Consider the following 26010-nt stretch of genomic DNA (forward strand, 5'->3'; position numbering starts at 1 on the left):
TAATTTTAATTATTAAAATTCATTCTGACAACCACGTATACATTGAACCTATAATTGAAGTTACAAAATTTATTGATTTTGATATTGATTGATCAAATTACGCGACGCAGCCTGAACCGTGCTACTTCGCGTTTGCCAAATTGCCGTCGTTCGTTCCGTCAGGTGTTTTATACATATCTATATTATGCTGAGCAGGTGAAAGAAAGCCAAGGGCCCGGAGGTGATGTGATCCGCAGAGATAACGGCAATATACTGTTGCTCCAGTACTAATCTCTACTGAACCTTATACTGTAACTCATATGACAGTGACAGAGCTAATAAACGTCATTTTGACCAATCAGAGAGAAGCTTTAAACAGAAAATCTTCTTTAACACCCGCGACGCCCGCGACTGAGTTACGGAATCCGGGGCGTAGAGACACTGAAACGGTAGAGATCAGTCAATAACTTTCTGGATTACCATCCATTGAGTTATTGAGAGAGAGAAAAAGAAAGACAGAGATGCCAAAACATGCTCGGAAAACAGTTCATCTCTAAACTTGCTTAGTCGTGATTGTAGACCACAGTAGTCTGCAGTAGCCGCTGGTACAGATCCTTGATAACGTCAAACATGGTTAATGTAACATGGTGATCGCACACGTACGCCGCGGCGCATTTTGTCCTAGTAGAATACAAAATTAAAACTATTTTAAGAACGTGATAATATAAATTAATAAACTACTTGTGTGTTGCAAATGATACGAAAGGATAAACCAGGTATAAAAATTTTAACATTTCAACGTTATTAAGTAATAATAGACCGTACTATCAACGATTTGTAAGATTAACGAATTAGTCATTCAAGTCGTTACACTGATAACCGTTATAAAACCTCGTTAAGTAATTCAAATCGAATCGAATAATACTGGTAAATCCGGTTTACTAATCGAATTATTCATCAAACCGAAACTGCCACTAAGCTTTTCATATGTGCAGCAACATTTAATTTCAAATAATTCTTGTTAAATGTAACATCAAAAACTCTTCACTGTTTACAACAAAAACCTGAAATTCACGTGTATCATCAATTAATAACTACCTAAGCCAGGCATAACATTACAATTTTCATGTATGTCATTTTAGATTACTGAAGTACATGCAGGAGTATCGGAGTATACACCGTCTGTTCTATCCCGATAAAGTAAATTTGGAAAAAAAAATGTGGTCAGAGGCTATAGAATACTTCAAAGACCCGCAACAGGTTGCGCAAATCCAAGAGTTTTTTGGAGTAAGAATACACCACAATCAAATACTGCAACACAAAAGTGGAGATGGAAACTCGGTGATGGATTTCCCTTATGATAATGGAAATGTAACAAAAACAATAAGAAGAAAAGTAAATAGGATCAATGATGAACGGAGTTCAAGAAATGAAACCAATGGTTATGCAACAAGCGAAGACGAAGCAATGCCCACATCTAGTTCGGATCCTCCCCAGTTTACAATAACAAATCATATTTGGTATTACTTATTTTTGTTCGGTACAGAACTTGGGGACGAAATATTTTATTCCACTTTTATTCCATTCTGGTTCTGGAATATTGATGGTGCTGTTGGACGAAGAATCGTTTTAGTTTGGGCTGTCGTTATGACAATTGGTAAGTTTTTTGCAGTCATTCTTGAACTGAGGAGGATGGACAAGATATAATGCCAAATTAACCAGATCTTTCGTACAGGTCAGTGCTTGAAGGATATAATATGCTGGCCAAGACCTGCATGCCCGCCATCAGTCAGATTACAAAACAAATGGTCCCAGGAATACGGCATGCCATCGACTCACGCCATGATCGCTGTTTCTATTCCATTCAGTGTTGTGCTTTTTACGATGAACAGATACGTTTATTCGTTTACCATCGGTTGCACTATCGCTGTTCTTTGGTAAAACACATACCAGCATACTTCTCTTTCGACCCATATAATATAGTTAGACAGATTCATTCAGTTTTCAGCGGATTACGATTAAATTGAGATAGTAATTACTACTAAATCCAAAATTATCGTGATGTTTTTTACAGGTGTACATTGGTCTGTGTGAGCCGAATTTATCTCGGAATGCATACAGTGCTGGACATTCTTGCTGGCCTGGCTTTAGCAATGTTTCTAATGATTCCCCTAGTGCCATTGGTTGATGCAACAGACTATTACTTTCTAACAAAGGATTGGGCTTTGGCCATCTTAGTTGCTATCAGCATCGCTACTGTGGTATATTATCCCTGTAGTGATAAATGGACTCCTACAAGGTACATGTGTGCCGTAGACTTAAAATACTTAGCATCTTCTACATATCAAATACCTATCCTTAGTACAATTGTGTGCACAGCATTTACAACGCAGGCATTAATTTTTTTCAAATTTCCTCTCTTGTTCACGGATTTACAGAAAACTATTTAAAAAAAAAATTGAATACAAGTAAAAATCCCTTTCCAGATGTAAAAAAGTAGAATGTCGAAAACAAACGGAAATAGTATCATTTAAACAAACAAAGTAATCCCTAATAATTACCATTTCAGAGGTGACACTGCCATGGTAGTGTCGGTTACAGCCGGGGTCCACGTTGGAGCATGGCTAAATTACAGAACCGGAGCAATGTCAACGCCACTACTTCCTCCACCATACAATATTATTTGGCCATCTTATCCAATGCTTGGGCGTACAGTATTGAGAACAATATTAGGATTTTGCTGTATAATAGCAACAAAGGCATTATTTAAATTTCTCAGCTATGCAACAATGTGTGCGATACTAAGAGTAAATTCAAAAGAACTGATGAAAAGTCGGAACTGTTTAGAAAATCGAAACAAGGTCCTTGTTGATTTGGTTTATAAGTACATCACGTGTTTTATGATCGGTTTCAATGCTGTTTACCTATTACCAAATGTTTTTAGTATGATCGGAATTGAAAGACCAACCTTTTATACAGAATTATAGTTTTAGTAGTAACGGGCACTTGATCTAAAATAGATCTTGCATGTTCAGTGCAAATACAAATAACGTACTTACACGTATTCATCACTTATCATCATGTTCTACATCCAAAGAGTACTGAAATATCGGTACGAATTAATATTTCATAACAGAGGAGAATATAAGTATTGCATTCAATCTGATAAAACCATCGAAAACTGAGAATGAAACAAAATATTTGTTCACTTGATGTTTAGCAATCGAACATAGATAGTAATGTAAGGTTGAATAATGTGTTTTGTACTAAGCGGTATCATTCTCGAACATCCATGTATTTTGAAAAACAATATTTATTCGTGGTTCGCCTAATTTACAAGCAATATTTACTCCTGATCAGTGAAAATTCTGGCAAATCGTGAAAGAATTGTAACGATCGAAAATATCGATTAAAGTTCCAATCCCCTGAGCATAGTTTGAATAGAGATTGAACATAGCAACAAAATGAGGCTCAGAATTATTTGAAAATTTTGCTCAATCCAAATCGTGTATGATCAGACTAGTAGGACTAGTAATTAATTCTGCTGGGAGCTAGACCCTGATAAACTGATAGTCACAAAAACGAGTAACCCTTGCTTTATTCCCATTTATTGATGCGGTAAATGAAGCGAAACCCTGACTAAACTTGCTTGCTTGAACACAGTGTTGAATATCTAAAAAATTTATCGCTACACCTACTGCCCCACTGTAAACGTTCAATGAATGTCTTTAATGCTCAGTTGAATGCTATCAAAGTTTTATATCACGTATTTAGTATTCACGAGTCTTAATGATTTACACCAAATAAATGAATTATACACAAATATATATGTATATATTTATAAATCTTACAGCTTTTTGTTAATAAAGAATCATTTGATGTTTTCAAAACGAATAGATTCAATTTGCTCATGTAAATTTATATTTATATTTACCTGTTTTCTTTTTAACTGTACAAAACTTATTTCTTTAAAATAACTGTCATGAAACATATCCAGTGGCTATGAAACATCTGCTATTTTAAGAATCAAAATGTCTATTCCATACTACTTGTCACATACATTTTTTTATAGCAAATGGTGTAATTGAATATTAAGTGAAGTCTAGAATTGATGAACGTTGGTTCAATTTCAAAGCTTTTGTAATAATGATATTAACAACATAGCTTTATTTTTGCCGATTTATTAGGCAGACTTGACTATTGCAAGTGTAATTTAAGGATTTAATATCGTATTTAAGATGTTAATAAACTAATTATTTGGATGTTTTTTCTTAAAGATTTATTATCCTTCATATATTGAGGCAGACGCTTCATATCAGGCAAAAGTTGATAATTTAAATTCAAAGATATTAACACTGAACAACAGGCATATTTAGTACCAACATCTGTAAATACAAAAAAATGAAAATGTCTGAAATGTTACATATCAATGATTGAGGTGATGATAAGAATTCATTATTGCTACATTATTGACATTCCAAAAATTAAATTTTATTAAGGATTAATAAAATTTTTTTATCTTCAATCGAGTCATATCAAACACAAATTTGACTTCTTTGCATTTACGAATAGGGATTGATTTGAAGCTATAAGGATTTTATCTTTTAGTGTATTCCGAATAAAAAAGTCATGAGTTTGCAAGAGTAAAGTAGTTTACTTACGCCATTGATTGTGTCTAATGCTGCATCCACATTTTCTTGAGCAATGGAATATGGGACAAAGATATCGATCAAATAACCAGTTCTGTGAGCTTCCACTATTATTCGATCCTCACCAACATCGACCGCCAAATCTTTTGAAGATAACTATAACAAAATATTTCAAAAATATGATAATTTATTGTACATATATACTGAGTAAAGATATTTAAATGAAAACATCGTACCACATTAGGCACTTTAAATTGTCCAACTAATTTCTCAACAGTTCCTTCCTTTGGTTCACGTAAAATTCTGTACTCAGGTATTCTTGAGTTCTTGAAGTTATTTTCATATACAGATTGAGCACTCAATGCGGATTTGGAAAGATTGATTGTTTCAGTTTCCAGTCTCGTTGGCCTTAAGTTATCACCTGTCAAGTCTTGAATAAGTGGTTTACGCATTGCGTTATTGACTTCTCGTTTCTCAATTCTGTGTTGCTGCAGCTTGCCCAGGGCCTAAATAATTTATGTAGCATTGAAGAAACATTGTCTCAAATCTATCTGTATTTGGTTTTATTTTCTCAAAAACTCGGTAGGATTATTCAACTTAGAATTACCTTGCGATGCTTCAGAACGACATATCCTTCGGGACGTATACGCTTGTCATATTTGTCTGAAACCCCCTCTATAACGACGCTGATCAGGAAAACCCAGAACAGTTTATGTTCCATGCATTTTTTATAAAATTCCGTATTTATTGCTATGTCGTATGTTGGCGCTGGTTTATCAGCTGAAGAAAAATTATTTAATTTTAAATGGATTTACCATAGTATACCTTATTTTTTTGCTTTGACGGCAGATATGCTCCATTAGACAATCTATTATATAGAATGAATCAGTGTCTCTTACATTTGTCAGATTCCATCCTTTCCTGACCAATACTCATCGGAATGCGATAACTGGAGGGGGTTTCATCTTCTATCAGTTTTAGCAATTGTGTTTCAGATATTTCTTCTGGTGCTGGTATCTCTGTGGTTAGACATATGTTCAAAAAGACTTTTTGGCCACATTCTGTTTTTGCTTTAACGCAAGAACCTGATGGGGGAAAGAAAGTAATCAAGTTGATGGTTAGTGCAATCGTACAGGCTTAAATTTTGTTTAACAAATCCGAATACTTGTCATTCATACCTGGACTCGGTCTTATCGTGACTGAAGGACGTTCAGGTTTATTGAAGTTTTTCAGGAGTTCTTCGAGGTCATTTTCCTCTTTAATGCCCTGTTAAATGATAAAATAGATGAGGTTAGTTGACATTGAATTTATTTGTAAAAAACAAGCAACTGAACTAGGCTACGATATTAAATCATAATAACTTACCGGCAACAGCAGATTTTTTCTTATAATTGATTCGTCAACATCCAATAATGAATTATTTGACATTTTTAATCACCTTCTTCGCGAACTTTGAAAAACTATTGAAATTTCTTTTGCAACGTGCGCGCAGAAAGCAGATTGTAAATTGTTTATATATTGCAGGAAACGTTGACTCAAGTGACTAAACTATATATCTTCAATCAACGCAGGAAATAATGTTACTTCCTGATATTTTGGCTTATACTTTTCATTTTATCCGAAGGAGCGCTCGCGACTTATGGCGGTAATTTTTAAGATCATTGTGAAAATGTAGGTTCCAGTTTAATACATTTCAATTTTCGTTTTACTATGCAAGTTTTTGTATATATTTGTTTTTATCAAAATCGGATAACCAGAAAATGATGAACTTACCACATAGAGCTGATATTGTGGGAAGGTTGAAGTTTTTCGGTAATAATTTAGACTTGTAATAATTACTGGATTGGGGAAAAAACTAGTTTCGACTCATGACTATCACTGACTTAGTTTTTTGATCACGTAACTTTGTTTTTCTTAGAAAATGGACAATCAACTAGATACATCTACCTTGATGGTTGAAAGAGAAATAATACAAATTTGAAATAGTATTGAATTGACAGGGCTTTAGATGAATGTACGGGACTGATTCGTGGATTCCACCAACATATTTTCAAATTACGAGTTTCATATAATTTTATGAAGCATAAAACAAGATATCGGTTAAATTGTAAAACACTAAACCGAACCAATAGCGACACTCAAATGGCAACAAAAGACAAGATCAAATGATAGAAATCCATTACAACAGCAATTATTGGAGAGAAATGAACAAATATTTGCTAAAAAGTGAGCACATACGATGATATGGGATTTCAGTGTAGCACATATCAAGAAAATTCACCAACATATAGAGAAATTTTCAATAATATATTTTGTAAAACATTACTAGTATCCGTAAGTATTTTTTTATTACCTAAGAATCTTTTGTTGGGTCTAAAAATGTTGATAGATAACTGTATTACGCTCGATGGTTTGTGTCTACATATTAAACAGATGATATACATATATTTCACAGTACATACAAGTAGGCACTTTTCTCTCTGCACTTTGTAACATACAATGCGAAAATAATCCACTCTTACGAAAATTCCATCGCCAAGAATCGCATTTCTCTTGTACTCATTTAATAATCTAATAAAATAGAACTGCGTAGTATAGTAATATATTATATTAAGTTTTTTTTAGATGTAATTTTTTTATAATTACACGCATAAGAACTCAAAGTGAGAAAAAAATTCCATTCTATTTATAAGTCGCATGAAACGGCGGCAAGATACTGAAGCATTAAAAATATACTCGTATAAAGAATATTTTCAATGGCCTCTGAAAAATTAAGTATATTCTGTATTTCTATAAAGCAATGGAACTTTGGAATTAAGATACTTACAAGATTTGTAATACAAGACACGGTACAGATCATATGCATTGCACACGCTTATATTACAAATCTTACTGGTATTACAACATAGGATCGTGTTGTTAATATAACATCCATGTTGAAAAAAAAATCAACTAAATTCTCAAGTAAAAACACTTATATGCTGTATCGCAACAAGTGTGCTATTTTTGACGTGATTGCTGAAATTGACATCGACCAAATACCTTACATTAATTAATTAATATTATACATTATAATTGCTTTTTGTAATATTTTTCATATTTTGTGGTGCGTTTTAAGTACTAGCGTAACTTGAATTGGACATTCTAAAACTGCCCAATACTGGTTACGTAGGTGACTGAGAAGAATAGAAAAGTAATACAAGATTACAAGGCAAATTCCAGAATGGTGAAGTAAACTGTAAAATTAAGTAGATACGCGGAACTTAAGTACGTTACTTGAGTACTTTGAAACTGATTGTTGCGATAGTTTGAACTCGAGTGAGAATAACTTAAGGTGGCTACAATATCGAGGAAAAAATTAAAATAATTAAAAAATATAGTAGTTTGTGAAATATGATTGAACAATAAAAAATAATAACAGGATTATGGAAAAATGTACTGGCTGAAAGAAATATATATGCCGTCAGAGATGATCCTACTACATTACAGGGTGAGATAAGCTCACTCCGGCTGGCAGTATATTAAACAACAGTATATAGCATGTTCAAACTGATTTACAGACATGCAAAAAAAGTCACCTTCATATCAGAATTATCCAATGAAAATGTCAGAATTCGCGATTACAAATATTAATGTATATTTTAGAAAAAGATCAACTTTTACTGTCACGTTGGTACGAAATATTTGTTCTGCCTTCCGAAACTATTTCTCCAGAGGATATGATAACTCTTTAACGTCAATGAACTGTACAAAGTTGTAAGTAATTAACGAAAAACCTAAACGAAATATAATTTTACGCTGCTAAACCAGCATCCTTGGCCATACTATAGAATGCACTAGTTTTTTGTTGGATTAGCGTTTCCGGGTCGTCAAACTCTGTGATGTAACCTTTATCTAATACGATAACTCTGAAAATAAAAATATGAAATTCAATATGACACAAGAGTACATTATTTTGAACCATGTTGTTTGGTTCAATGCAGAATCTACGCAATGCTAACTCGGGTAATATTGAAAAGATCCTGAATTTGGCAGTGAAAACGTTATCAACAAAATAAAATAAAATATTCTCGTACCTATCTGAATCGAGTATTGTATTCAGCCTGTGTGCAATTGTAAGTACAGTGCAATTTTTAAACTCTTCTCTAATGGTCCGCTGGATAAGATCATCGGTTTCCAGATCGACAGCAGCAGTTGCTTCATCTAATATAAGCACTCGTGTCTTTCTCAACAAAGCTCTAGCCAGGCATATTAATTGCCGTTGACCAACACTCAAATTATCTCCACCTTCTGTCACTTCGTGCAACAAACCGGACGGCAGACCTAAAACAATGATTAATATTTTATTCATAACAACAGTCATGTTTCTTGATTGTTGAAAATGTAAAAAATCCTGTGAACAGCTGCTTCTGGTAAAAAAAAAACGATATGGCAATTTTTTTCTTACTCTTAGCAATATTAATTATCCTTGGTGAATTAATATTCAAAAATTTTGAACACTATTGAAGTAGATAATCCATTTTATTTTACAAATGTAGTGTAATGATATCAAACCTGATGACAAATATACCTTTAACGAATTCTTTCAAGTGGGCATGTTCTAATGCTTTCCAAACTTGATCATCTGTGTGCTGTTCAAATGGATCTAAGTTCAGCCTCAAGGTACCAGAAAACAATACTGGGTCCTGGGGTATAATCGTTAGTCTCGATCTCAAGGCATGAAGACCCATCTGTGATATATCTAGACCATCAATAAAAATCTTTCCACCAGCAGCCTCAATTATTCTGAACAGCGACAGTGTTAGCGATGATTTTCCTGCTCCGGTTCTGCCGACAATGCCAACCTTCTCGCCGCCGTTGACAGTAAAGGTCAAACCTTTGAGCACTAGGTCTAATCCTTCCCTATACCTAACTTTGTAGTCTCTAAATTCAACGCGCCCTTCGCTGGGCCAATCTGCTGGTGGACTACAATTAGGAATCTCCCACGGCGCTTCTTGAGGTGTTTCGCCATACTCCTTTATTCTTTCGACGGCAACAATGTTTGTTTCTACGTCGGATGTCATTCTTACCAGCCAGTTCAAGGTTTGTGTAATCTGATTACGTAACAATGATTACTAGTAGAATTGCATATTTTTGTTAATGCTATTTTACTTGCATTGTGCAAATTTAATATTAAATTCAGAATGTTGGTTGCAGCAATTAAAACCAGTATCTACAGCTGCACTACTTACTTGAAGAGCGTAGCTCAATGAGAATCCTACACCACCTGCAGTCAAATCTTCTTTTGGAAGGACGGAAAATAGAGCAGCAAAAAATATGATCAGGTTTCCCACCATTTCCAATCGTATCGCTAACCACCTGTAACACAAATTTCCACAATAAGTTTCCGGTTTTAATAGTAATATTCAATTTCTTCATTAATCTCACTTACCGATTTGCAATAACACTGGGATAATAGCAGACTTGATTAAAGTCTACTCTGCTTTCAGATTCAGCAATGAATCTGTCTTGCAAACCATAGGCTCTGATTGTTGGAGCACCTGTTATTGAATATGTATCACAGAATGAGGATTTGAATAAGTTTATTCAGATCTGGCGATGATTTTTGTATAAAAATTAGCTCAAGATTTGTCTCTATTTGATTTCACTAAATATAAATAATCACATCACAGATAAATAATGCATGTTACTAAGATTTAGATATAGTAGATGTATTTCAGTTGAATTAACATACCTGTAACAGATTCACCAAAATGGGAGTAAATAGGGGATCTAGAAACAGATTCCAACCGTTTCAACTGTCGCGAAGTTGCAACATAGAAACGCTGAACAAAGTAATAAACAACCCCTATTGGTAGGATTACAACTGCAAAAAGTGGTGTGCTGTAACAAATTGCTACAACAGTGCCAACTGCCTGTAAAGAATTTTATTTTGTTAGCGTATCAGATTTTTCAAGTTATAGTGGCAAATTAATGGAAATCAAACATTTGATAATTGAATTTAGACTTCTATCTGGTTTAGTATACATTAATTGAAGTATATAATTTCAATGGAATAAACGTATGTACATATAACGAAAACATGTAGCAATTAACTAGATCAAAATGAGTAATTCAAATGACCTGGGATCAAAAGGCCTAGACTTAAAATTCAAGAAACCTTTCAATGTATTTGACTGTGAAAAATTTCTAATTTTGTTGCAAATTGTAACAAATTTCGAACTTATTGTTCACAGTAAGCCATGCTATTTCTAAATATTAGTTCCACAGAATAGTTATGCTTTATAGCAATATATATATATATAGAACAAAGCTTATAACGTAAATGGCCCACCAACTGGCACGAAGCACTGAATCCAAAGTGAATTTCAAGCAGAAACAAACACCGCAAAGAAATAAAAATCTTTGGTTATAACAAGATTTTCAATTAATGGTAACTGTCTTCGGACACAACTATACAAATAAGATTTATAACACGAAAAAACAACACAGAAATTACAATTTGAAAAAGCTTCAATCTTGAGACAAAATTTATCTTTTTTGATAGATTATCAAACGCTCATACATACTTTTTATTGACACTACGTCAGGTGGTCAAAGTGGCAATTTGAACATACACAGAAAGCACACACAGAAAAGAAAGAATTGAAAGTATCTACTGAATAATCAAGATTGCTAAAACAAACGGAAAGTTGCATACACAGCGAAAGTAATGAATAATATTGCTTCCAGTTTTATCATTATTTCTTGTAAATAAATACACAGTGTAATGCATTTGCAATTAAGGTTCAACTACATTACAACAATAATGAAAAATAACTGATGAGTTTTATGTAATTGAAGTCCACCGCACGAGTCTGAAGAAAAGAGCAAATCTTCAACGGTCTTGAAAGAACTACAGAAAGTAATAAGAACGAATGCACAGAAGTGGGAATGTCCGGGATTGTCTGGAAAATACGTTCTAATGAACCATCGGCTTTCTCCTGCCTGTACAAGAATTACCTCAAATAGGCAATAGATGCTATCTGAAATTTGTTGGGGGAGTGAAGTATCCAGTACATCCACGTCTTTAGCAAACCTGGAGATAATGCGACCAGTTGGGGTCGTGTCAAAGAAGGTCAATGGAGCACGCATCACTCCGCGCAGCATCACTAGGTGCATCCGACGAGCAGCCAACCAACAACCCAGCTGCGGAGCCAAATCATACAAAAAGCTCGCCAACGCTATAACATCAGACACGGTTAACTATCATTGTAACCGAGCTGGCCAGGACATTAGGTGTCGGGTATTTAGTAGATTGATATGTCTCAGTGATATACTGACAAACAAAAAGTACCACCTTGATCAAAGCTGTATGAAATTATCAACATAGTTAAGCAAATGCTGAATTTTATATGTCAACAGTCGCTTAGCAAATTTCAGTTACGGCAAAGTAGCTATATTTAACACTGTGAATATACTCTGCTGAATGTGTAATCGAAAAAGCAATCTAGCTGAAACAATGAATAAACATATTTCGCTTTCTTATTTTCTACCACATTTCACATTTCACATTGCTTGATGATGATGTGTGTCAGGTAGTATTGGTTTTAATATGATATATTAGTATGAACAGTTACACGGAAACGAAGTACGCTATCTATTCAGTCAATGGATAGAGATTCACACTCTTTTACCAAGTGTTACAAGTTGAAAACATCCAAAACTTGTTTCAATCATTGTGTTTAATGATTATCCATTCACAACTCGAAAATGTGTACTTCGGACGAACTTAAAACACAATCCAATGAAGGACAGAAATTAAAAAATTCAAAGACATAGAATTAATGAATGGAAGAGCAGGAAGTGATTTCTAATTTTTATAACTGAACTACATATAATTGAAATAGAAACGCGTTAAATGAATTTTCAAGTAATTCAATCTTTTCAACGAAACTCTTGATAGATTCAAACTGTTGAACGACAATGAGAGCGAAATATAATAAATAAATATCAGACCGAAGGATGAATAGATGTAAAAATCATGTAAAGTTCCAGTAGAACAATCAAAAAAGGTCGCAGTTTCAAACTGCCGAATGATTCACGGGTATTGCATTTATTACAAGCTTTCTCGATATTCAGAGCATACCTTTACGTTCGTCCTAGCTCATCTTGTGTGAAGTTTGCTGTGATATACCCAAGAAATAATAGTGCATTACAGTCACGATATAGTGAAAATAAGATGCAAGCAACGCCGTGCATAAGCTATATATTACAGTAAAAGCATTTGTATAATTGTGTCCTTGATGCAGCGCAGAAAAATCAATATTAAAATGAAAGAAAAATTTTAATCAATAATGTCATTGGTATCCTATCAACGTATACGCCACATTTTTCACAGAAAATTCATTCACCAGACACAAAAAAGATAGGTACTTAAAAGTCATCGTTTAAATAGGTACCGTTTTGGAAATAACTCAATGTAAATATTTCATTGGAGAATAAGTTCACCACTAGTTTAGCCTGTAGCGTTGGATTCCATTAATTTTTGACAGTAGTGACGTAAATTTCGTGATATAAGTATGTAGGCATGATTGTAGAAAACCGATGGTCAGCGGACGAGCATGAGCTTACCCTAAACAGAGATGACAGACACTGTGATAGTGATGGGGGTATTTTGTTGTCCATAACGTCTACATCTGCACTGAAGCGGCTTAGAATACGACCAATTGGTACCGTGTCAAATAGATACATCGGGCCACACAATACATTGTGTAAAGCCGTACGATGCATGGCGGTTGCCGATCGCAGTGCACCAAGGTACAATGCCATGATTCCCAAAATTACACCAAAGGCTGTAACACAATACTAATCCCTGATATTCTATTTCACATAAGATACTCTTTAGAATAAAGTTTTTTTTTTTTCTACTAAAGATACAACTTGTCCTGAAAGATGGTTTGTGTAGATTGGAAATTATTATCAAATCCATCACTTGGCACTTAGTATCAGAGCAGGGTACTGCCTAAATAACTTAAAGAAAAAAAAACAGAAAAAAATAATTTTATATACAATAAGGTGGAGAGTGTGTTGTGTGAAAATCTTACAGATTACTACAGGCAACAAGCGACTGTGAAGTAACTAAACGATAAGTCAATGTACGATGACATCAGGGTATTACTGACGTAAAAATCACTGCGAGGAAAAAGCTAGTTTTGTAAGGGTGACTCACCTATACGAATGTATGCTACAATTTCACAAGGATCACGTTCAATCCAACTATGCAATTAAGTATATGACTTTGAAGTAATATAATATATTGAGACAAGAATATTCAGCATAAGAGCCTCTGAAAATAATTAAATTTTAACAAATGACACCTCATTCAGTTTCATTTCACTACTACGGCTTTGTATTTAAACCGAAAATCTTCTGTTCTGCAGCAGAATCTTTTCACTTGAAGAAATCTTTATTTTCATAAAAGTTTCGAAAAACTCGCTGCAGTTTAACAGAACTATTCGGCATCTGTGTTTAATTTTGATTATTTATGGATGATTCTGTTACTCATACTTTCATAAAATTGCATTTTAAAATAGAGTATTTATTTCCTAACAATATCCAGTCAATCTAGATCACTCACACAACAGTCAAGCTAAGTCTTAGTGCCTGGTATAACTGGCGCGATATTTATTGGAGAAATTATACAATTTAAACTCTCACAAATGAAAAGTGTAATAGTTCAAAATGTAAGGGATGATTCAGGATTTTTGTGCAAACATAATACTGGCAAGTTTCAAGCATTTTTGTGCTTACATTCACGATTTTGCAGCGGGGTAAATGTGGTAGATTTTCAGTCTCCCAAAGATATATGAATAATTCGGCTTCGGCACTTGCGTTTCTATGACTCACATTGATCGTTTTTACAAGGCTTAATTTCAAGCAACAGTGTCATCAATAAAAGAATTTATACTCCTTTGACGGCAAAATTATGTAATACCTATGCTGTGATGATTAAAATCATGGACAATTATTAATACATTAAAGTATGAACAAATTTTCAATAAAATTTATGCATATGAATCTTAAAGAGTGACCTTGACCAGATAAGTTTCGACCATATTTTCCTTGAATCACCCTCAAAACCTACATTTCACTATATGCTCAACAACCAACTGAAATATTAATTTTTCTTACCAGACTGAGTTTCGCAAAATTATCTTTCGATAATTTTCTGTGATTACATATGAATTGCCGAGGGCGAGCAGCGAACAATAAAATATAAATATAGGTCGTCGTTTGAATTGCATCAAATAACTATCGAAATTTAATACTGATATGACGACTGGACATATAAAGTTTGAATTGTGAAGTGCTCTGATCTAAAAGGAAATATTATCAACTTTGTATCAAGTGATCTCGTATAATGCCAAATTAATAAGTTGCACAGATAACTATTAATGCAGAACATGGGACGATGAAGACACGACACTACAGAGATACATTTATTTGCAGACGCATGTACGGATAACAGACACGACAGCGAACTTTTGAATCTCCTTCTCAAAACAGAATGCGATTTCAATTGAAATAGGACTACACGTACTACAGCTTTTACATGGTCGATCGAAAAAGCTTATATTCAAGTAAAATGTGTAACTGCAAAATAGACATACGAATAAAGTTTGAAAGCGAAACAATAATTTGGAAAAGTTATAACCAATAATGCCCACCAATAGACAAGACTGGGAAACAAAAGCTGGCAAGACTTTGTGTTTCATACACGTACAATGAGAAACAAGACCTGCAACAATTTCATTTAAGTCCCTACCACCAAAAATACTCGTATCATACCGAAAAGAACGTCTGAATCCAACTTCGAAAATTGTTTGGCAAGGTGTTGTCAATGATATCCACATCCTTGCCAAACCGATTCAAGATTCGACCCATTGGAGTTTGATCAAAGAAGGAAAGTGGAGACTTCATAGAATTGCTCAACATAACTTCGTGAAGTGTAATAGACGCTATTATGGAGCCAAGAGCCAGGGAGAACGAGGCAGCAAGTGTGAATATTGCTAAAAGAATTGTTAGTATATAAGGTTATAGAATTGTTATTTTATTTGTATTCGTACAAATAATATGTAACGGAGAATGAGCGGGTAAGTGTCGGGTTAGTTTTAAAAAGCTATTCACAGACAGAGTCTCTGTAATGAATCATGCGACTTCTATTAGAGCGGATAGCGGTACTAAGATGCATTCCTTTTTTACCGTACTGTAAAATTTGTGCGTTTGTTTATGGTTTAGTATTTAAAGAATCAAAGTACGTCGTTTCACTGTCTAATATTTCTGCTTCTACTTCGTATTCGAAAGTAAAATAACAATCTGTCTAGTCCCCTAAATCTTGCACCATTGGATAATTGATCGCTGGTATTGTGACTGATAAAACTGTAAATTCTGTCAAATACATAACGCCATGCTGGTCATTTGAGAGATACTGTGCAAATTAAAGCATATTATGTGTTCATGCTGTCTGACGTATGAATATGCAAACAAGTTATATTGTAATATTGTGAAAATCACATTCATTTGGTGATCTATGTTAGTTACAAAAAGTAACATAGCTATTGGTGGACCGTTCACATAAAATGATTTGAATATTAGTTTTTTTTGACAGTAAAAATAATTTTCTACTTCTTTTTTTTTGTTAGGTGAGATTCATTGAAAATCTCACGTACCGATGTAAGACATAGTAACCAGCCTCTAATGGTTGGCGGTAAAACATTGTCTACAGTATCAATGTCTTTCCCAAAACGATTTATTATCCTGCCAGATGGTGTAATATCAAAGAATCCAACGGGAGATCGTAGTACACCAAATAGCAATTCCACGTGAAGTAGCTTGCTACTCCGAATGCAGCCAACAGCCATCGTAAGTTGTGAGAGTAGTACAAATGACGCTGAAATTTGGTTCAACGGTATATACATCATTCTAAGTACATTTATGCACAATTCTATATACATATTCTACAGTATTCTTTTCCAGGCTACATACTGAAAGACGATGAATGATAAAGTGCTACAAAATTTATAATAATAATATTAACAATAAACTATTACTTTACTTTATAAAGTAAGTAAAGTATTATCAGCAATATAAACCCCCAGGTTTTACCAAGACTATTGTTTAAATTAACTTCTTCTTTATTTTGTTTGGAAAAAGAAAAAAAAAAACATTCAGCTGCCACTGTCTAACATAGTTCCTTTTCAATGGTGATCAATCAATCAATATAGGAGTTGATAAATTATTGGATACGATTTACACCTACCCTACAACTTTTTAAAACATCATGATAATTTGAATAATGATGTTTAAATGAGGACGAAAGATACGAATTAGTCACCAAAAATTAGTCCTCTTCATAGCACTTTAACGTTAAAAAACTGATTTGAAGAAAGGAATCTTTAATTAAGTAAACTTGTTTAATTTGTGACAAACACTTTGTCAATATCTTCCGAAATGATCAGTTATTGCATGGAAACATTCAATCATAGGCTGTCTGATTATGGTTAGAATAATTCACTTGGTAGCAAAATAAACATTTGTGAAATTCATTTGACTTTCGAAATCATTGCCTATCATTGCAAACAGTTTGATCGTGCTATTGGAAATATGAACTGAACCGATAGTGTTGTGAGAAAGAATTGATTTAATTGTGCTACATTTTATGAGGCTAAATCTTCACACGCCGTATCCAAAGATCAAAAGATATTTGACGTGATAGACTTATGTAAGGAAGAATACAATTTCAGGAAATTGCAGGTTGAACACAATTTATGGTACTGAAATAATTTCTACTGAAGTTTCGGAATTAGATTTTGTACGATGAAGAACCATTCGTAAAATATCAACTTAAGCTGGACATGATACTGATAATACTCGACATATTTATGATTCCACACTATTGTATTCAACCATACACTTTGCATAATCCTTTTTAATTGTTTTTCATGTACATTATATATGATTGTTTGAGATTAAGATTGTATATGATTATTCATGAAAATGATAGGAATGAAACTGAATGTATTTTCGTTTAATGCTTAATAGTTATCATTAACTAATGAAAGGTATTAAAATTTGCTTTCTAAAATATTACCTCCGAAGCTTTGTAGTAATTTAACAGTGTGAGGCGGGTGCAATGTAAGAGCAATGTGCAAACTAGAGAACCATGTAGTTACATTAGTTTCTAAGCTTCGTTCGATTCACGCATTTTTGGAAAGACAATATAATCTTTACTAAAAAATTAAAACTGTAACAAAACATCAACAAATTTTGGAACTCAGAGAAGTTAAATTAATTGTTAAAGAACGCAAAATATTCCAGTTAGAAAATTAGTGGTGTATTTTTCTGACTAAAAAATTATTAGGCTCAGTTTGTTTAAAACTAATACATTAGAATAATATGAATAAAAATCGTATTTCATGCCATCAAACACCAAAATTGAAACAGATATGATTAAAGTTGAGACAAAAATATACTATTTATTCACAATAAAATCAAGAAAATATAGTACATTATCCAACAAGGGAATAATCGAGTTTTATTCCTCTGTTGCACACAGGACTTTATTCCCGACTCAACTCTGGCCGCATTATTCATTTGAGAGTCTCTTTTCCTTTTATGTGTAAGTGTGATCATTTTATTAGTCTGAAAACTAGAATATTATTGAAAATTTATAATAATACATTAAGAAATAGTTCAAATTTGAAACAAAAAGTAGAAAATCAGAAAAACTGAATGAAAAACTTACTTGCCAGGAATATTAAACCATGAAAAGTGCTACATTTTTCCCGCAGATGAACGAAAAAAATAAAGAGGGAATAATATGCAACTTTTGTCCCGTTTTTCAGGACAAAAAAATTAACATTGTGGTTGAGTCGGCAATGAAAGTTTAATCATCATTCCAATTAGAAAATTCTGATGTGTTGAACGAATATGATTGAAATAAGAAATACTTGACAACGTTAAGTTCGATAAGCAGCTAACTGGACACAGCAAACGACACGTGATCTGTTTTCAAAAAGGTATAAAATACGATCATGCAATGATTAGAGTAAATTAAAAGAGCTTTGAATAATATACAATACCACATTTTCTCTTGTAAAATTATTTCAGTTTTTCAATGTTAGGCACAGAAAACTATCGGATATAGGACGATAACATTCTCACCCAAAATAACTTTCAAACTCTAACAAGAATATTTTGAATAATATTAGAGATGATAGAACGAAACTTCTCCATTTGTCACTAGATATCATTAATAATCTTTTCAATGTACACTTCATCAGTAGTTCAACTGATGAAGATACGTATAGTATCACAAGCACTTGTCCATATATACATAACTCTGAGTGGTAATTCGCATATTCTTACATAATAGAGTACGACAGTCGCATTGATCCAAAATACCATCATGTTAACGGTTAATTCAGGAATATTTGTATGCATGTAGCGAAATAATAACAGCAGTGAATAGAAAAAAAAATATATACGTCCTAGTGTGAGAACAATCGCTCAAGCTATTCAATAATTCCGTTATTTAACGCAAAAACATCGCTATCAGCATTAAAATTAGGATATAGATATTGGGGAAAACAAAAATTGTAATGAATTTTATGATAGAAAAAGTGGGTAATGATCCTGAAAAATTGTGAATTTAATTAGTTTGAATGATATGCAGTTTGTGATCAGATGTTAAATGACTTCTGTAACGTATGTGGCAATGATCTGGTTGCAGCGGAGCTGCAATCCTAACACGTCGATCAGGCCTGTGTGTATGTGCATGTAAATTTCATTACAATATACTTATTGATAACGTAATTTTCCAAGTTTCAATATGCTTACCTTGCCCAAGACCAAGTCCTCCATACACTCCGAGGTACATGTCTCTCTTTGCAGTGTCTGAAACTGTCGTGTTATCATCTGACCATTTACTGAGCCATGCATTGGAGCCAATACTGAATATTTGGAACACAGCATTCATTACAATCGTGGAAACGGTTAAAAACCAGCCTATAGAGCGAAGATAGTGAGAATACACTTTCCATTTGACCTGAAATAGGAAATACCAGAACAAGCATGAGACATGTTTAATTTGCAATAAGTCTTACATCCGAATAATTTATTCTTCCCTGTGAACAATGGGGCTGCAATTTGATGCTACTTACGCTTCCGGTTTCAGTTTTTTCAACCTCGATAAGTTTTTCTCCAACCTTAACTGGTAATGCATCTTTTTCCTTCACACTATTTCTATGAAGCAAACTAACAGAGTTGTGACTATCTATTGAATATTGTCTGTAACAAAATAACATGGAATTCAAATATGGGACAGTTGACTGCGCTAGGATTCTTGTCTGCCTTATAATTTTTCAATCATCTGTCACAATAGCGTTTATCGCAACATACAGTTAAGATTATGAACTTCAAGTCAATGATCTCAAGTTAAATTCATGTAAAACGTACTCGTACCTTTTAAGTGAACCGTTAAGTGATCGTTTTTCATTCACAGATCCAGAATCACTGTGACTTTCAGATACCCTGGATCTAGCTCTTGATAACTTTTGCTGCAAATCATCCGTGCCAATCGTTGATTCAAGCTGTTGTTTTAGTTCATCAAGGTCTGCTTCTGATACTGCATCAGCCTCCACTGATTCATATTATAAAATGGATAAGTTGGAAAAAAGAGTATATTTGTGATTATACTAGGTGAACAACTAATTAGTATTTACAAACAGCCATGTAACAAATGAAAATACAAATATGATATTTTGAAGCAGGCCTTTCGCACTCACGGCACAGGTTAACTTGCAGTGGAGAGTGCGAGATACGCAGGAAATCCCCGGTGAAAATACAACTTTTGGGCCACGCGCACACTGCTATCGCCAACACGTGAGCGAGTTTTCTTTCGCACCATTTAACCGCTACGCTTAGCTCATGTAAAAGTTGTGTGTGTGCTGGCGTTAGCGATGCGCACATGGCTTGGAGATTGCCCTTTCACCAGATGTTCCACATAACGTGAGGTATTACGTGGCTCGAAAAGTTTACCACAAGATATCCTCAGTGTATTTTTAAGGCCATGCATATTGTATAATTAATTGGTGTTGAGAAAGAATCAAGTTTAACAATTATCAATCAAGTTATAAAAATGCGATAATAATCATTCGAATTTTTGGTTATTTAACATTTGGTTATTTACATTACTGAACCAATGTGAATATCAACGAATCAGCAAAATCATTGGTACAATGCAACAGACATTATATATTTGCATCCTGAGATTGGTTGTTGGTGATGATCTGTTATAATTTATAAAACGATTCAAAAGCCATACAAAAATAAGTAAGTAGAGTTCAACATTCTCAATATTTAAAAATAAAATCTCAATCCTATATATGTATAGATTTTCATTGCTATAGGTTTAAGCAGAAAATAGTAATTTTTGAAGCTCCTAGGGTTAGATACTGAAATGACAAAATGAAGTAAGAATAAGAGTTGTCACCATCTTATTTTTGACTTACAATTTCCGACTTGGCCCCATGAAAAATAGAACCATTCAATATCAGTACACGAGAGTAATATTTTGTTGTCAGAAAAAACTGAATTTTTTAATTCATGAATATATTAATGTATACCTTCTTGCAGATGTTGTACCAGAAACTCAGCAAAGGCACCCTTCTTTTCCAACAATTGCTTGTACGTGCCACGTTCAGTTACTTCGCCATTTTTAATAACAATAATGTCATCCACTTCTGGCAAATAAGTAATTCCGTGTGTAACTAAGACTCTTGTCTTTTTCTTTAGCATTCCACTAGGGCCAATGACATTATCAAAAATATGTTTGCCAACGTGAGAATCCACCGCACTTAAAGGATCATCCATGAAATATATGTCTGCGTTACTGTAAACAGCTCTAGCCAAAGATACTCTTTGTTTTTGCCCACCAGACAAGTTGATACCTTTTTCACCAATTTCGGTCTTATCTCCCGCCGGCAACATTTCAAGGTCTGGTTTTAGAGCGCATGCTTCAATGACACGGTTGTAAAGACTTTTATCGAGAGATTTGCCAAATAGAATGTTGTCTTGCAATGTTGCATTTTGAATCCAGGCTTGCTGTGACACGTAGGCGATCGAACCCTATTTGATTATTAAATGGCATTTAAAATAAGTATTTCTATAACCATACACAATTTTGATCCAGCGGTATGGGACTTTCATATTACAAGCAAAATATATTGTAGCGGACTGGGCGTTACAGAATAGACTTTGATGAGAATAAAATGCAGTACAAATTGTCACGTCAGGATCCTCCAAAACTGCATACAATGTCCAGAATTACGAATAAGATTTTGCATTCATACGTTATAATTTTGTCTTTCGACTGCCTTACCTTCGTATTCACTCTGCCACCCAACCGATCCATTTCACCAAGCAGTGCTGATACCAGAGAGCTTTTTCCTGAACCTACCGAGCCGACAAAAGCTACAAGGTGTCCTTGCTGAACATGCAAATTAATATTTCGCAGCGTTGGCTTATCAGATTCATCAACACACCATGTGAAAGTTCCATTTTCAATAACCAAGGGATGCGCTGAAAGTTATTATAAAATCATTTCATTATCGACTATTTGACAGAAGATTAATAACAAAACTAATTTCTTCCAAATATTCTATGTTTATGCATTGCTAATCTCTGATGAATAAGATAGATTGCTAATCTCTACTATTAAATAGTACAAGTTATTTTCGGTAATTGCTCTTAGAATCTAACTCACGTTCAGATGGGTCATGTTGCACATTGTTGGGATCCAATTCTTCTGAATTCATGAATTTGTTAATACGCTTCACAGATACTGATGTCTAAGTAAACCAAATATTTCATTATAGGCGATGCTCATATCCCAGGGACATTCAATAGAAATCAAATCATACGACAAGTTCTCAGGGAAGTAAATGAATATTATATAGACTTATTTTCATAAAAAAGACACGAAATTTGTAATATCATTTCAACTGAATACTTGTCGTTTATTGAAAAGTGATATCTTTTTAGACTCAATACTTTCATTCATTATTAGTTATGACAATATGTTGCATCTATAGCCTTAAAATATTTCGGAAGATAGAAGTGTATTACAGAGATGAAAACCTCTACATTGTTATTTATTTACAAATTATATGATTGATAACTTAATATTAATACATTTTATATTGTGAACTACGCGCAATGGTTTAGTGCACATTCCAAATTTGAAGTGAAAGTATGAATCTAGATACCTCGGCTAGTTTAGCGTTCATCAATATAAGTTTGAAGCATCTCAGGATGAAACAGATCGAATGCTATGAAAGACTGTGGATAGTTTTAGCTTCATTTCAAAGAACAATAAGGTAAATACTGAAAGTTTTAATTGAGGTACTTGGATCGCAGTTGTCATCAAAGAGATATTGTATGTATTCCATGAAAATTCATGTGTGGTATTGTTCACGATATAACTTACTTGGACCATATTGCTGATCATCATGGGTAACATGGAGAGCGGAAATCTCAGGATATTGAATAAACTGAGAGAAACAAAGGCCTTCGTACTGTCCAAAACGTTTTCTTCATTGGAAAGTACAAATGTGGCGAACGATACCAGAGAGACCTAGATGAATTACATCATGCAGCATAGAATAAAGAAATTACTGTGCTAATAGTATGAAGATAGAAGGAGTGTAGTACTTGGAAATTCATCCAGTTACATATAGCCTTTGGGGTGTTTGCACCTACATCAATAAGATTTTATCAAGCTGTCATGAATTTTAATTAAAAAGAAGCTTATACAGGTTGGTCATAAAAGCAAAGGTTCGAAAGTCCCAAGTATTATTGTTCATTTTCAAGCCAAATTAAAAGTATTCATCGATAAAGTTGGATACTTTAAATTGTCCAGCAGTCGCGATACTTAAATAATTTAATCCAGGCATGTTTTACATTATCAGGACCGCTTTTATTATTGATGATCCAAAGTCTAAGCACGGAAGATCAATGAGAAGAAGGTTTTTTTCTTTAAATTTGCAACATGTAAATTCGTTGATACTTCAACATTTGAGCGTATTCCAATTTCCAAAAAAATTGATGTAAGATTGAAGGATCGATGTAATTGGAGATTGGTGATCAGTAGGAAAGAAAGAAATCAAAGCACTAATAGCAGACATCCAGCATCTTGAACATTGTATCTTGTGTCTGGTATCACCTGCACACTGAAAATGATGAGCTGCGGGAACATAACCATCAGCGTTTGGATGATGTTAAACAGAGTGAGCGATACAAAAACCAACGTAGCATCCAGAGTATGTGTTTCATCGATGAGTACGTACGTAGCTAAGGATGTGAGGCATACCTATACACACTTCAATTTTTGAATATCTCGTAAATCCCATTTTGTCGGTATGAAGAGACGGAAATTAAATTTTTGAACTATGGATCACATGTTTTACGAATGCAATTAAAATTCATGTGAAGTTAAGAAAATTATCCCAAATTCAGCAACAGTATCACCCATCCTCAAAGTGGAATAAATGTGAGATGAATCACTATTTTGGATGCTTACTGTAAGGATGCCTTTTGGATCCATCACTACTAAAATTTTTCATAATTATCACTTCGCGAAATGATGGTGTTCAGTGCCTTGATTGCTCATTGTATTTCCTAAAGATCATTGTGTATTGCAAAATGACCAATATCGGGTAAAACAAAAAGATTTCATAAATTAGAAAATATTTAATATAATCTTGGGGTATTATTTGTAGCGTAAAATCAATCACAATTGTTATTAAGGTTTCACAGTAATGAAAACTGAATTTAACATGAAGTAGGTATGTCAATGGCGAAATATATAACTGACTTACCAAAAAAGGGGCGCAGGACCAGATGAAGCTTGTACCGGCATTGAGGTAAGCAGCTTCCTTTAAAACCTGTATCTCTTTGTTCCTAATCTTCAATATTTGCTGTTCAAAAGATGGTTCCCAGGCATATAGCTTAAGAACTTTAATGCCATTCAATACCTCGTTCATTAATTTAACTCTTTCATCTTTGCACTTCATTTGCCTGATTTGTAGCGTTTTCACTTTATTAGCAATCAGTGCATTGACTGGGATTAAGATAATCATAACAGCAAGACCAGCCAGCACGGATGCTCCAAGGGTATCCCATAAGAAATACAAAGCGAGCATAATCTGCAATGGTGCTGACCAAATCATGTTTATGTACGCAGTTAGGTCCATGAATCTTTGAGCATCGACGGACATTAGATTTACGATTTCGCCAACAGTTGACTCTTTACGCGCAGCATTTGACATTCTCAAAGCTTTACGATAAATAGCTGCAATCAGTGCTGTGCGAATCCGTAACCCAACTAAGAACATTCGATTGAAGTATTGAGACAAGACCAGTGTTTGAACAGTTGCCGTTAAGAAAAGTAGGACAGCATAAAAGTATCCCTTCCACAAAGGTTCGCCAAAATTGCCACTAGAGTCCTTGGTTTCAACAAAAGCAATGAGAAATCTAGAAAAGAAGATTGAAGTTTTTAAATGAAATGCCGCAGCATTGATTACACAGAAAAATGAGCAGTGTGAGTGTAAAGCAGTGACATATTTTTTGATATTCAAGTTTATATATACTTCAATATTTGTGGACTGGCGAATGTTAAAATATCCTGAGACAGTTTCAGTAGTGAGCCAAATAAAAATGTTGGTCCAAACGCCTTACAGAGAGCTGGCAAGATCGAGGCTATTTTTTTTCGTCTGGCACTATTGAAGTCTACTTGACCTGAGGATTTTCTGAATGATGCCTTTGTACCTTGTGCACTGTAAAAAGTAAACTGGTTAATTACATATTACAAAACATCTATGGATTGTAAGACAGCGAGTTCTCAATATTATTATCCTTACCCAAAATATGTCCAAAACAGCCTTGATAGCAATAATATAAACAATACAATATATTCGAAAAATTACACGTGAAAAATAATCAAATATGAAGATTTTGTATTATATTAAGTATAACATATAAATTCCCTGCGCCTGATGATGAAGAAGAAATGGACGGAATTTCAAAACCTTAGAAATACACGTACTTATCCGTTTTTCTTAAAGTTTCCATCCAATATTTATCAAACTTTGGTACAATTTCTGCAGCTGTATCTTCAGGATTCATTGCCCAGAGATCATCTGTTTCAAGAGGTTTTTTAAAACCTTTCCATGCCATAGGATCAAACCAAGTGAACAGGATTTTCGATGGAAACGATGAATTTGTTTCGGGACATGGTCGTTCCACCTAGAAATAATTAATGTCAGATAACTCTTGTTTGGTA

The 26010-nt window shown here is 33.9% G+C and overlaps 3 protein-coding genes and 1 non-coding gene across 16 annotated transcripts in view; 1 reads left to right on the forward strand and 3 right to left on the reverse strand.

Moving 5' to 3' along the window:
* Window positions 1-207: 207 nt before the first annotated feature.
* LOC124301563 (sphingosine-1-phosphate phosphatase 1-like) lies at window positions 208-4592 on the forward strand. The gene is made up of 5 exons (XM_046756773.1): window positions 208-755; window positions 1122-1636; window positions 1715-1916; window positions 2054-2278; window positions 2549-4592. Exons 2-5 carry the CDS (start codon window positions 1135-1137, stop codon window positions 2964-2966), a joined length of 1347 nt encoding a protein of 448 aa, XP_046612729.1. The 5' UTR covers window positions 208-755; window positions 1122-1134; the 3' UTR covers window positions 2967-4592.
* Window positions 3799-6190, reverse strand: LOC124301564 (PIH1 domain-containing protein 1-like). 2 transcript variants are annotated; one of them, XM_046756775.1, is made up of 7 exons: window positions 5994-6189; window positions 5807-5894; window positions 5528-5713; window positions 5236-5408; window positions 4865-5134; window positions 4641-4784; window positions 3799-4364 (listed from the first exon to the last, which is right to left on the reverse strand). In XM_046756775.1, exons 1-7 carry the CDS (start codon window positions 6054-6056, stop codon window positions 4329-4331), a joined length of 960 nt encoding a protein of 319 aa, XP_046612731.1. In that variant the 5' UTR covers window positions 6057-6189; the 3' UTR covers window positions 3799-4328. The 2 variants fall into 2 exon arrangements, with proteins under 2 accessions (XP_046612731.1, XP_046612730.1); XM_046756774.1 differs by lacking the exon at window positions 3799-4364 and having other exon boundaries at window positions 4584-4784; window positions 5994-6190.
* A 726-nt stretch (window positions 6191-6916) lies between these two features.
* LOC124301561 (multidrug resistance-associated protein 1) overlaps window positions 6917-26010 on the reverse strand; it is a 29976-nt gene continuing 10882 nt past the window's right edge. For 3 of the 12 annotated variants that reach the window (XM_046756760.1, XM_046756761.1, XM_046756762.1), the window contains 20 exons: window positions 25774-25973; window positions 25589-25609; window positions 25319-25504; window positions 24548-25202; window positions 23158-23304; window positions 22435-22519; window positions 22051-22250; window positions 21296-21797; window positions 21182-21190; window positions 20133-20310; window positions 19832-19958; window positions 19509-19716; window positions 16340-16560; window positions 11631-11816; window positions 10363-10543; window positions 10060-10168; window positions 9860-9986; window positions 9199-9721; window positions 8705-8951; window positions 6917-8536 (listed from right to left, as the gene is read on the reverse strand). In XM_046756760.1, coding sequence (XP_046612716.1) covers window positions 8422-8536; window positions 8705-8951; window positions 9199-9721; window positions 9860-9986; window positions 10060-10168; window positions 10363-10543; window positions 11631-11816; window positions 16340-16560; window positions 19509-19716; window positions 19832-19958; window positions 20133-20310; window positions 21182-21190; window positions 21296-21797; window positions 22051-22250; window positions 22435-22519; window positions 23158-23304; window positions 24548-25202; window positions 25319-25504; window positions 25589-25609; window positions 25774-25973 — 4227 coding nt within the window. In that variant the 3' untranslated portion in view covers window positions 6917-8421. Of the gene's footprint in view, window positions 8537-8704; window positions 8952-9198; window positions 9722-9859; window positions 9987-10059; window positions 10169-10362; window positions 10544-11630; window positions 11852-13241; window positions 13463-15458; window positions 15680-16339; window positions 16561-19508; window positions 19717-19831; window positions 19959-20132; window positions 20311-21181; window positions 21191-21295; window positions 21798-22050; window positions 22251-22434; window positions 22520-23157; window positions 23305-24547; window positions 25203-25318; window positions 25505-25588; window positions 25610-25773; window positions 25974-26010 lie in introns of all 12 variants that reach the window. The other 9 variants (XM_046756764.1, XM_046756763.1, XM_046756768.1 and 6 more) reach the window with 9 other exon arrangements.
* Window positions 7038-7129, reverse strand: LOC124301711 (small nucleolar RNA SNORA17). The gene has a single exon (XR_006907550.1). It is a non-coding gene; the product is annotated as a small nucleolar RNA SNORA17 (small nucleolar RNA).

The sequence above is a fragment of the Neodiprion virginianus genome, chromosome 3 (genome assembly GCF_021901495.1).
Source record: "Neodiprion virginianus isolate iyNeoVirg1 chromosome 3, iyNeoVirg1.1, whole genome shotgun sequence".
Lineage (NCBI taxonomy): Eukaryota > Metazoa > Arthropoda > Insecta > Hymenoptera > Diprionidae > Neodiprion > Neodiprion virginianus.